The sequence below is a fragment of the Mytilus galloprovincialis genome, chromosome 3 (assembly GCF_965363235.1).
Source record: "Mytilus galloprovincialis chromosome 3, xbMytGall1.hap1.1, whole genome shotgun sequence".
Classification (NCBI taxonomy): Eukaryota; Metazoa; Mollusca; class Bivalvia; order Mytilida; family Mytilidae; genus Mytilus; species Mytilus galloprovincialis.
The window spans coordinates 66,352,534-66,364,934 of NC_134840.1; the positions used below are offsets into that span (position 1 = coordinate 66,352,534).

The window sequence follows — 12,401 nt, forward strand, 5'->3', positions numbered from 1 at the left end:
TGACGTAAATACGACCTTATATCAACAACATTCGAAATTTATTTTCAAGAACTTGGATGAAGAACACATGCATACATTTTCAGAGTTTTGGGAATAAAGATATAAATTTAAGTGATCAACTCACAATCTGACTTCATATTGTTTGTTCTAAAACACATCTGTCCCAGAGTAGGATAGTGTTGGAGCTCCGAAAATAAACTTGTTTTACCCTGCTTCATTCTGTAAGTGCATGTAACAAGTTATGAGCCTTTAATTCAGCGGTTGTTACTATATATCATATTTGTTTTTCGTTGATTGTTTTGTGACATTAGTCAAGCCATTTTCTCGTTTGAACTGTTTTATTTTTGTCATTTCATGGAATTATATGGCTTGCTATGTGGTATTGGATTTGCTCGTTGTTGAAGTACGTTGGCCTTTATATATAATTGATAACTTCAGCGTCATTTGGTATATGGTGGAGAGTTGTCATGGGCAATAGTATACCACATCTTCTTATTTTAAGATTGAAGGAGATGTTACCGTTGAATTTTCAATGACAACTGGAAGGTCTCTTATATTCTGGAGAGCCCTGCTGATAAGATAGGAATAATGTGTTATGTTATGGGATCGCAAAGTCTCTGACATCTCACAACTACCACTATAACAGTTTTGGTTCTTTTGAATGACAGACACGGGTCTCTTCACTGTACGTGTTTTGTTATTAACAGGAGTATAATACTAACTTCTCTCGACTATTTTTACTGACATCCCAGAGTCTCTTTCTTCCGGACTGTCTTGTTATTTCACTGACACGATAGTTCGCAGGACTGCTTCGACTATTTTGAGTGGAGGAGTCTGTTCGCCGGATATTGTGATTGTTTCTTTTTTCCTCTGCATTTAAATGTATTCAATAAATCTATATCAAAATGCAAATTTATATCTATCTGCATATCTATAATTCTAGTCGTGAACTTTAGATTTATCTATAAATGAAATAAAGTTTTACAAATCAATAAAAACTTGGCACACACAACTTATAAAACCCACCTTATCGACAACAGGTAAAAACGACTTTTCCTTGTTCGAAGTGTGGTCCGTTATTCTATGATAGACGTTTGAACATTAATACCTTTAAATTAAACAGGTAAAAATTTAGTATTGAAGTTTAAATTTTAGTTCGATATTTAAATTGAGAACACTCACACGTTAAGCATAGTGAAGGATATATTTTACCTTCAAAGGATCGAAATGAAATAATATGTAAAACAAAATTTGGAAACTTGAGAAAAGTATTTTATATGTAAAAGAGTGTTGCTTGGGAAGTACTAGTAACACATATATAATATCAAAACAGGATAAAATAGTATCGAATGAAACTGGAGAATACATAATTCTTGGAAAAAGGATCTGATGTTTATAACATATATTTGTAAGGATAAAAAGTGTGAAATTAACATATTGTGATAAGTATTGTGATATTAACAACATCCATTATTTAGATAATTCATAAAATGGCACCTGGACAGGTGGTGTATCCATCTTTGTTTTAATTATCAATATCATAACTAATTTATATGATATCGTCTGTCGAATAATGTCACCATACTATCTACCTGATGTAAAACTGTAGAATCGATTAATGACTTTGATTGTTGTCAATTTCATCAACTCAGCAGATTAATTAACTCCTATGAGAGTATCCAGTTGAGAAGTATAAGCGACAATTTGTGTTAAAATGGGATGTATAATTTAATTTACATGGTTGTGCTATGGAAGAATACGTCAAGAGGAATTACGAGAAAAGAAAATCAGGAACTGCTCATAGCAAGTTCCCAGTCTGGGATTATAGGTATGTAGTCAAAAGATTTTATAACTTTTATTATGATTCAATATGAAGGGAAATTTCGTTAATTTATAATGTTAACGAAATGTAGACCTACGGGACGAACGAAAATGAATGGTCTTCAGGGGCAGTTAGGCTGGTAAAACACGAAACAGTTTTAACTGCCTTGGTTGTGTACATATAACAGAATCTAAATCTGGCAGGGATATTTGGCATGGATATATTTATATACATGTATAAAAAGTCATTTGTTCTTTAAGCCTAAATTATAAATCTATTCTATAACGGTACTTTTAGAAAACGGATTACTTAATTTGCAATCATATTTATTTCATTAATCTTATTAATCTATTCAAAGGTTTAAGGTTTTATAATTTTCTTATTATATTTGTATTTAATTAATACGTTTTGAATTCTAATCTTTGTCGTTTCTGTATTTAAATTAAGTGTGCAACACTTCAAAAAGATATGCTTTAACATGAGATTTCATAAATATACATGTGCTGTTGGCGTCTTGCATAATATGTTAAATTACTGGCTCTTCCTATGTTTGCCTGTAATATTGATTCGTTTAAAATATGTTTGCATATCATAGATATATATATAGCTTATATATCTACTTGTCGTATTGCCTCTGAAGATGCCCATAATCGGCCACAGTATGAATCTATATGTAAGGACGCAAATAACTAAATACAACAAAAACCGATCCTTTAGATGTCTTTTCATTTTTGTTCGCTTTTAGTTTTTGTTACAATTAAGGTTTCTGTACGTTTTACGCGTATTATGCAATTCCTCGTATCCATTGTCAAAATTCTTTTAAAATATCAAGCTACAAAATTAAATACAGATGAACTCACAGTATTTATATATAGTACCGTGTATTGATTTATACCATTCTTCTAAACTGTTTAACAAAAATACCAATACACTACATTTCAAGAGTGTTTATAATAAAAGATCAATAAAACTTTTAATAAATATATAGTAAAAACAAATGTTTATAAAATTAAATACACCATATAGAAACGCGCTATTTGTAGACACAGGTGTGTTAGTTTACTCATTTAAGTATAGGCTAACCTGGCATATTCAACTTCGTGACCTAACCGGGACAAACTTTAGTATTGTTTATAGAACATTTGCCTATCAACCCATCTTATAATCTCTAAAACATTTACCACTTTCTTAAGGATCTTCTTAACTTTGATATCGGTTTAAGTAAAACAATCCGTTTCCTTTTGTTGACTTGATAGAAAAATTAAATTTTATTGCTATCAAATTCAACAAAAATCAAAGCGAAGTTTGTAAACATTTACATTTGCTTTCAACTATCCAATATCATCGAACACTTTTCTCACAAAGGTAGTTGGTTTATGGTTCCCATGTATAAAGGGTATAAACTTAACAAACCTTGAAATAATTTGGAAGGAATAAAGAGAGCGTATTTCCTACACTCCGGTCAATCAGATTAACAGTAAGAAATAGTTATAGTTCAAACAACTTTTAAAGTTTGAAGCAATAAAACTGAACATTATTGTTTTAAACAAAATACTTTCACTATGGAATACTACCATAATTTTTGGTACTTAACAGACCAGGATTAAATCGGGGCGCGGTCGATACCCACCCAAAACAGAAACAAATTTATATGTAAATGATAAAATGCCAATTTGTTGTAAACAAATGTTCCTCTAACTCCATATTCTCCGTAGCACACCACAAAACATCAAATCCTGTTGAAGACTTTTTGTATTATAGACATATTCTTGATGATAAGATACTGAATCTTCTAACTCAATTAGTTTATCCATTGAATGGTTTGGATAGCATTTACAACTCGTCTAAACCCTGGCCAACAGATAACTTGTAACACGGTGTGGACACGTGTCCAAGTTTGTAGACCGATTCTATTGATGTTTATTCGTGGTGTATTTGACTGAGTTGTTAGTTTGCTGTCTAATTGACATATACAATCTTTTCCTTCAACACAAGACTCTTAGCTGTTGCCAACTCATTGCTGGTTAATAAGTTTACTGTGTATATGCATGATTTAAATAATGCCGGATCAAAAATGTTGGTTTTTAAGTCTAATTATTTGGAAATCCTTCTAGTGCGATTGTCTGTAGAACACTGATGTTGACAAGCATTAAAGATGTAATCCGTTAATGTTAAGGAGTAGAATTAAATTACAGGGAATAATAGGACTGCATTAGAAAATCTTCAATGTGTGGTATATCGAGACTGTATTTGTATATAAGAACAATATGAATGGATTAATTTCACTTTGGAAAAAAAGAGGCTATTTTTGAAACATAAAACTTCTTCTTAAAAGTGACATATATATATAAAAAGAAGATGTAGTATGATTGCCAATGAGACAACTCTCCGCACGAGACTAAATGACATTTACAACTATAAGTAACCGTACGGCCTTCGACAATGAGTAAAACCAATACCGTATAGTCAGCTATACAAGGCCCCATAATGACAAATGTAAAATAATTCAAACGAGAAAACTATATATTTTACAACTATAAGTAACCGTACGGCCTTCGACAATGAGTAAAACCAATACCGTATAGTCAGCTATACAAGGCCCCATAATGACAAATGTAAAATAATTCAAACGAGAAAACTATATATCTATTTCAACGTACACTGGACGTTAAGCAACCAACAATCAATCAATCAACGTAAACTTTGATTATGAATGAATCACCGAAGCATATATATATATAAAGTTTGAATACATTACACGTCAATAAACTTTTCCGTTTATATTACATTTAATTTAATATGTTAGTCATTTTGTTTACGTTAAATGATCTCTAATGCCATAACAATACGTTTAGAAGTCTTTATCTATACTAATTATATTTCTCTTGTTGACTCATTTATCAGTTTAGGACAAACTTAAGCCGTTTTATACGCGTATTGTCCGCGCGGACAAAAAAGTGTGGAGATTGGCAGTGCGATTCAGACATCTTTGAGTTTACCTGGCACCAGGCGCGCGTACGTTTATTGTTTGGGTTTCGGCTGCACCATAGTTTAATTGTTACAAAACAACAGACTCAATGGGACATTAAATGAACCATTTTAAAATTAAATGTAAATTGTTCATTTTTATTTATTTATTTATTCATCTTTGTTCCTTTTTTGCTCCTTGGGTTTAATTTAAACAATGAATGTAAAGTGTCCTTGTTTAAAAGGACAAATCTATAAAATAAAGTCTACATGATTAAAGATAATTCGCATTTAATTACATATCTTTAGGCTTGTTTATCAATTGGTCTACTTGATTAAACTTCAATTCGATAAACTCGATCGTATCACCTATTGAAGTGTCCACCAGTAGCCCCGCGGTATATATCTTTATTGACACAAAATCTGTGAATCGCCCTTTTTATCAGACCACTTGGACACTAATATTTGTATCTGAACATGAAAAACCTAGAGATTATTCACACCATAACTTTGTATATATTTATCATTGTTTACTTAGCCTGGTTTATAGTGGACCAACAGTATCATTCGATATTCGTCGGGTCATTACGTCAAACATATTTTCTATTTTGGTTTGGCAGTACCTATGAAAGTTTTGACAACAAAAGCGTTGAATCATTCAGCAATGACCATTTTCTTAATCATTCCAAAGTATAATTCCTTGGTATTGAAAATGTCAAATCATTCCGTGTTTAACAAGTGTTTGAGTACATGAAGCTTTTGAAGAATGTAATTAAACATTGATGTTTTTGATCGGAAAGATATTAATCTCGTGCAATTAGCTTCCTAATATGTCATTAAATGGCTAATTACTACTATACAGAGTTCTTTGTATACAACTTCAGTTTTTTTCCTTTTTAAGATTTGCACTTTGGTATTGCTGTAGAAGCAGTCCTTAGTTCCTTGTTCGATATACAATCGTTTGATTGCTCATAGAAATTAATTGAAACCACAGTTTTCTAACAAATGAAAGATATAAAGCAACTTATTTTTTGATATTGTGTATACTTATTTCAAGTCTCTGTGTGAATAAGTATAAACACAAAGCAAACTGCCAACGAGGTAGGGTTAATTTCCTATACAAGTCACTCACATATTACAAATATAAAAACCTAACATCACAGAACGTCGGTAACCAAAATGAATTGCTATTATTCAATACATACTAGCTTAACTTCCAACAGAATTTTCAGTTAAGATTGCCCTTCTTTCACATTTTTTATGATATATACCAAAAAAATACAAAATCTGTCAAATTGTGTTTTGCGGGCGTTACATATTTTGGAAATTGTAATGAAATAAGGCATGTAGTACTGTAAGCTAGTACACAAATTGAGCCATGATGTAAGGAATTGAAATAGTATTATACTCATTTTTAAAATTGCCCTGCTGTGAAATAAAACCAGGAGGAAAATTGTTCCTACCTCTTTGAACTGTTACTTTATTGACATTTACAAATCAATTAGTTGAGATAGTTATTGATTGTCTAAGTTTATGGCAAGTTATAAACAGTTTTATTGATAGAAAAATTGGTTTTTGGTTCTTCGGTTTTCATCTTATGATGCCGTGAGGTCAGTATAAGGTGGCCCATTATGGCTAGACATAAAACAATATAGGTGGTGGACCAAGGTGCAAGAACTATCCCGTTTCTCAAAGATAGTACAACATTATGTCATTTTTCTCATTTTTCAGTTTAAACTGTAAACCATCAATAAATTCTTGTTGTTCTACTCCGTTCTTAAAAGAAAGTTCGGTAGCTCAATTTTAAAACATTTTCTTATATTGTTTTGTCACAGAGAAACCTGTAGGTCTTTTATACATAGGTGCTTGAAAAATGGGTAAATCTTTTTACTATGATTACATTAAGTATAAGTGGGCAATTCTGCACCTTTACTTTAACATCCATGGATCGGCAATTGTCAAAGAATTATTGGAGGAAAAAGCCATTAGCCTAGATAAATTAAACCAGACAAGCATGAAAACAATTACACCTTTATCTATTTAAATCAAAAACATATCTGAATTCTCTCAAAGTGGTAAAATAAATTCGGTTTATGGTTATGATAACAAGTCCATCTACATAGATCAATTTTAAAAGGTCCTCTCGAATAGTGAAGGCATAAAGAATGGTTAAATTGATGTCTATTTTATTCATATTCGAAATGAGCAATTTAAATTTAGTTTTAATCTAATGATGGAATTTTTAAGAGTCATCAAAACCTAGTGTAATAAATTAAAGAATACTTAGATTTGCGAATTTATGGGACCATTGAATATGTAACCTAATAATACGCTTGAAAGACATTCATCAAACCTACAACTTCCTGGCTTTCATTTCGGAATTACTTTGATTATAGAGATAAATGTTATAAAAAGGACATAAACGTTTCTTAAAGTACGGAATACTTAAATGTAACAACAAGATGGCATATTTTTAATTCGAATAATGGACCGCTCGAACAAATATTATTTTGAGCCTAAGGGTAAGATGTTTACCTTCCATAAACAAAACTATTAGCATAAGAGCAAATTTATGAATGTATGCCCTAAAAATATAAACCTAGAGAATGCATTAAACTATTAATTGCAAAATTGAGCGTTCAATAACCCTTTCATCACCATTTTAATCTTAAAGATAAGTTTACTTTTAAGATTTTTCTTTATTTATAGTACATCTATTAAACGGTGTAAGAATGATTGTGCTGAGCTTTACTTTCCCATTGGAATTGACCTTAAAATGCATTTAATGTCTAGAAAACATACACTGTTGTTTTAGTTTCACATGAACCTTGCAGTGGCTCAAATTAACTTCAAACGAAACGATAGTTCTGTAGTCATAATAGTCCCCCATTGGATCTGTTAGGTTATCCGATGTTACACATGGGAACTTAATTACACATGATAAATGAGGAGAGAAATTGTTCAGTGCAAAGATATCTCTATTGTTGTAAGGTATGAAAGTATAAACCTTTTGAACTTCGCTTCAGTTTTCTCTAAATATTTATGTTTAGTCATATACATTGCCTGTTGTTTTAGGCTTGTGGTGTAAGTAAATATATTAATTATATCCAAAATGAACTTGATATTCTTTTGTTTACACCATAGTTTTACTTGTTATATTCCCGTGCATCCTTTTACTGTTTATTTGGTTTGTCTTTTGTTCATATATTTGTTTTTTCACTGAAGACGTCGGTATTTTGAATATATATTTTCATTATAACAATATCATAGAATATTGCGTGCTAACTTTTCTTTCGTCTGTTGTAATTATAATATTGCCAATTTACCATACAACAAATTGGTATATATTTTATTGCAATACATTATAGCACAACACTAAAAAATTAGGAGAAAGATAAACTATATTCGTTCTTTTTTTGTTTCCGTTCTGTTTTGGCTTTCAAGCAGAAGACAAGGAAGAACACATGCCGACTATATAGGAGGAAAGACTTTAAGACAAAACATCATATTATACGGCGCTCTCAATGGGTGTATCTTATTGGTTGCAGGTGTAGCCACTGTCTTTCGTTTACTTCTATATATATAGATATGTGGACAATTAGCTGAAATGACAGAAACAAAACCAACATCCTCAGTATTGGTTGTAGCATCTTTTTGTTTACACTTTAACAATAGTATTCATCTTTAGTTCTGCCTGTTTGCTCATCATACAGTGCAATAACTTTCGTGCTATAATGGCTGTGCTCATCATATAGTGCAATAACGTTCGTGTTCTAATGGCATTTTGATGAATATGACCTACACCATAGCATGTATGATAGGTACTCACTATAATCCCATAAACAACTTTATTGACTAAAAAGTAGTTTTGTTGTAGTAAAATGTCAAATGACCCGTTTTCCATCAAATTTATGAGCGGTTTAATATTGAGATCGCCGGTGATTAGAGTAATTCATGCCAGGTGCAAAAAGTCATCATATCATTTTGATCTAAAATTGTTATTTTCTTTTTTCAAATGGTCATTTGTTATTGCAAATTTAAGAAATTTATTACCTTAAAAGCAGGAAAGCATAAAATTTGATTTCACTATCTTGAACAAGGGCGAGATATGGCGAAACGACAAACAACAATATAAACACCCAATAGAAAAGACATTCTAAACCAAGAAAATTTGATACATGAAAGCGACACGAATTTGCATAATGTACCTAGATTTTAAACAAAGCTAATGGCCTTAGATTTAAACAATGAGCAGGGTTCTGTTACAAAATTTCATTATTTGTTATCCGGAACAATTCAATCCTATCAAAACGTTGTGCAGTATAGTTGATTAAGTTTTGCAATAAAACCTAATAATTTGAAAAGAAGCGAGATTGTAAGATAAAAATTCAAATTATCTATAAGTAAATATCAATCAAGTCCTCTCAAGTTCTTATATGATAAGTATATCGAAAAGTTTTAAATCTTATATAGGTTTAACAAATAATTAAAGTTCAATCTGATAAAGTTTCAACTTGACAAGTTTACAATTTATGAAATAAATGAAACCAAAGAGAGTTGTATATATTTTCAAGTATATTGAAAATTACAATTGTTTAATTTTCGTATGCTGGGGGAAAAAAATCAGAAATAAAAATCGGTAATTATTTGCTATCGTATCAATTTATGAAACAAGAAAAAAATAAATGTTTATATGTGAAAATATCACATTGTGTTAATTGGTAAGTTTTGATTGCTTAACAACCAGTTGCAAATATTTCATGTGTATGGGGATAATTAGTCTAAAACTGTCCTCTTGTAATGCAATTTCAAAAGTTCTTAAATAAACCATTCCTGTTTTTATGTTTTATTAGTTGGTAACAAATATCTTTATATGTATGTTAAGGTTAATTTGTGTTGTTACATTACTGGATGGACATGATACGAGTATATTAGTTGGTCCCTGGTATTCTTTCAAGATATTGATGTAAAATATCCATGCACTGAACATTCAGTACAATGCTAATTATTCAGTAGAATTTAACATTCAAAAGAGAAAAAAGTATCCATATAATCCAGAATCAATCTGGTTAAGTATGTTTTTAAATTATGATCAATATATAGGAACTTTTTTTTGTTCAGAGCAATGTGCTTAGATAGATCAATTTGCTGATGGACTTGAGTTCATTCCACTTTTGTGAGGGCATGTAATAAAAACGATAGTTTACGTTGAATTTTCCTTACAATTTTGACACAAAATCAATTTCGATAGGCCGTCTTGAAATATGTCAAGAAAAAATACATTTATACTCAAGTTTTTAACTCCCATATATATACAAGTTTAAAATGAATGTAAAAAAAAGGGGCATTATATTCATTCAGTTCTGTTTCGTGTATAATTTTTATGCAAATGTCAAATGATGACCGTGTCAAGTTGAACTCGCATACTGAATTACATACTCTATAATGCAAGAGCACCAAATTATAACGGAGAAAATTTCCGGATTTAACAGATGCGTAACCTTGTCTGTTCCTATGTATTAACGGATTCAAATTACCCCTATGTAAATTGGTATATATATATATATTATTTTGTCATAAATTGTCGTAGTCGTTCGCGTCAAATATATCAAATGTACAAGTGGATTCCGTGATATCTTTGAAAAGACATAAATATTTATGATTATCATAAATTTAACGAAAAACATGTATCCTTATATAAACGATCTACTTCACGATGAAATACTTATAAAGCTATAACTCTACAGACTTTATAGATACTCGTTAATGTGATGGTACTCCAAGAAAGTTAGGAATTCGCATACCTATCAAATGACGTACTAAAAAATATCACCGATTTTTATATTGGTATAAAATTTCTGATCAAGAGAAAGTAAATAGGTCTTTTAAGTAGGGTTGACAATTTCAGTTTTAAGATCTGCATTTTTTATTTTATTTTGACATATTTATGATGCCATATAGAATTTATGTTTTCTGATCTTTCGCTTCTTACTATAGTGTGATGGTTACAAAAGATATATCGTATCCTCTGTTTTACTATTATATATACGCATTATCTTTACTTACTGTTTTAAAAAAAAACTAACCAAGGCAGCGAGCAATAAACCTAAGACTTCCAATTGACATTTAAAGTTTAAAGGAGTAGGTTCAGTAAGACCCCTTTTTGGCCCCAAAATATAGCAGTTTTACAAAATTGTGAAACTGTAATCTTTTAGTTATTTATTGGAAAGTAGAATGCTTCTGCTACATAAATATAGGCTGTTTTTGACAATACAATGTACATATATCGGGTACTGGCATCATTAAGTCATGCTAAACTACTGAAATCTTCACAATTTGAGCATTTTAGTTAAATTTTAGACGGTTTCCGTCTTAAATGAAAGTGGCCGCATTCGTGTTCATTCATAATTTTGAAATGTAAGTTGTATTTGATGATAATACATAACATATATAAAGGTTGAGGATGAACACGGATGCGGCCACTTTCATTTTTGACAAAAACCATCTAAAAAGTGACGTTATTTGGCATATTTGATAGATTTTTCATATTTAAGCCTGAATCGGAGCGTTTTTAATGACTCAATCAGTTAAAATCTTTCACAAAATCTAATAAAATCAATTGAAATAGACACTTAAGTGTTTTAAAAGTGTCCAAAATATTTCGTTAGATGAACCTGAAATTTGAGGCCAAAATCGGCTCTTACCGTACCTACTCCTTTGCAAAAAAACAAATCACCTAATTATTTAAAACGTAACTGTTTTATCTAAGATCGACAAACTTATGATAGAAAGCAGTCTTTTGAAACCAATTATCTAAATAACCATCAAATGTTTCATTTACATCATTGAAATACAAAAGATCATCATCGTTCTTATTTTCCTATTGGTGTTTGTTTAAGATCATCCTTTTAAAATTTCGCCTCGTTCACACTTTAAATCCTGACATTCGATACCCAACTCCACACCCTGTTTTGTAAATGTATTTTAGTCATAAAACCACAATATGCCGGACAATTGTTCTGACACAGAGGCGTGAAGAAGGTGAACGCCATCCTTCTGGAATCTGGTCGGTCAACGTCTTCAGACAGGTTTTAACAATGACCGAAAGGTGGACAACTGACCACAATTAATCATTAATCTGTTGTTCTGTGTCTTATCCAGTAACAGCCTGTCACATTGTATTTCAAGATGGACATTTTGAATTGAATTCTGCACATAAAGTCAATTTGTCTCTTTTCAAGAAAACTCTTAAATATCAATCAATTGTTTGTTAACCGGATCTCTATTGTTTGAACTGTGAATACATTAGCAAACTGTTATCGATAACAGACTTAGTTGTTGGCATCTGAAATATGCTTACAACTCGCGTGTTCGGAATGTTGCTTGGCCAACCAGTCTCTTCCTGTACGTAATAACTCGTCTTCTTGCGAATCTTGAAGCTCTTATCAAATTATTGAAATCTTGGAAAGCTTGCTGTTTCCGTTCTTAATAGAAACACTATTTGTTGGAAATATTGATAGATAAGGGCCTGAAAGAATTGGCTTCAAACTCGTCCAATCAGTGTATGATGTAGGTTTGATCATAAAGTTTCAAACTATAGTATACAAATAAT

At 30.9% G+C, this 12,401-nt stretch overlaps 1 protein-coding gene across 1 annotated transcript in view; it reads left to right on the top strand.

Moving 5' to 3' along the window:
• Positions 1–1,114: 1,114 nt before the first annotated feature.
• The window catches only part of LOC143068675 (protein FAM124A-like), a 32,562-nt gene continuing 21,275 nt past the window's right edge, over positions 1,115–12,401 (top strand). The window contains exon 1 of the mRNA XM_076242910.1: positions 1,115–1,828. Within this exon, the coding sequence (XP_076099025.1) occupies positions 1,749–1,828 (80 nt within the window). The 5' untranslated portion in view covers positions 1,115–1,748. The remainder of the gene's footprint in view (positions 1,829–12,401) is intronic.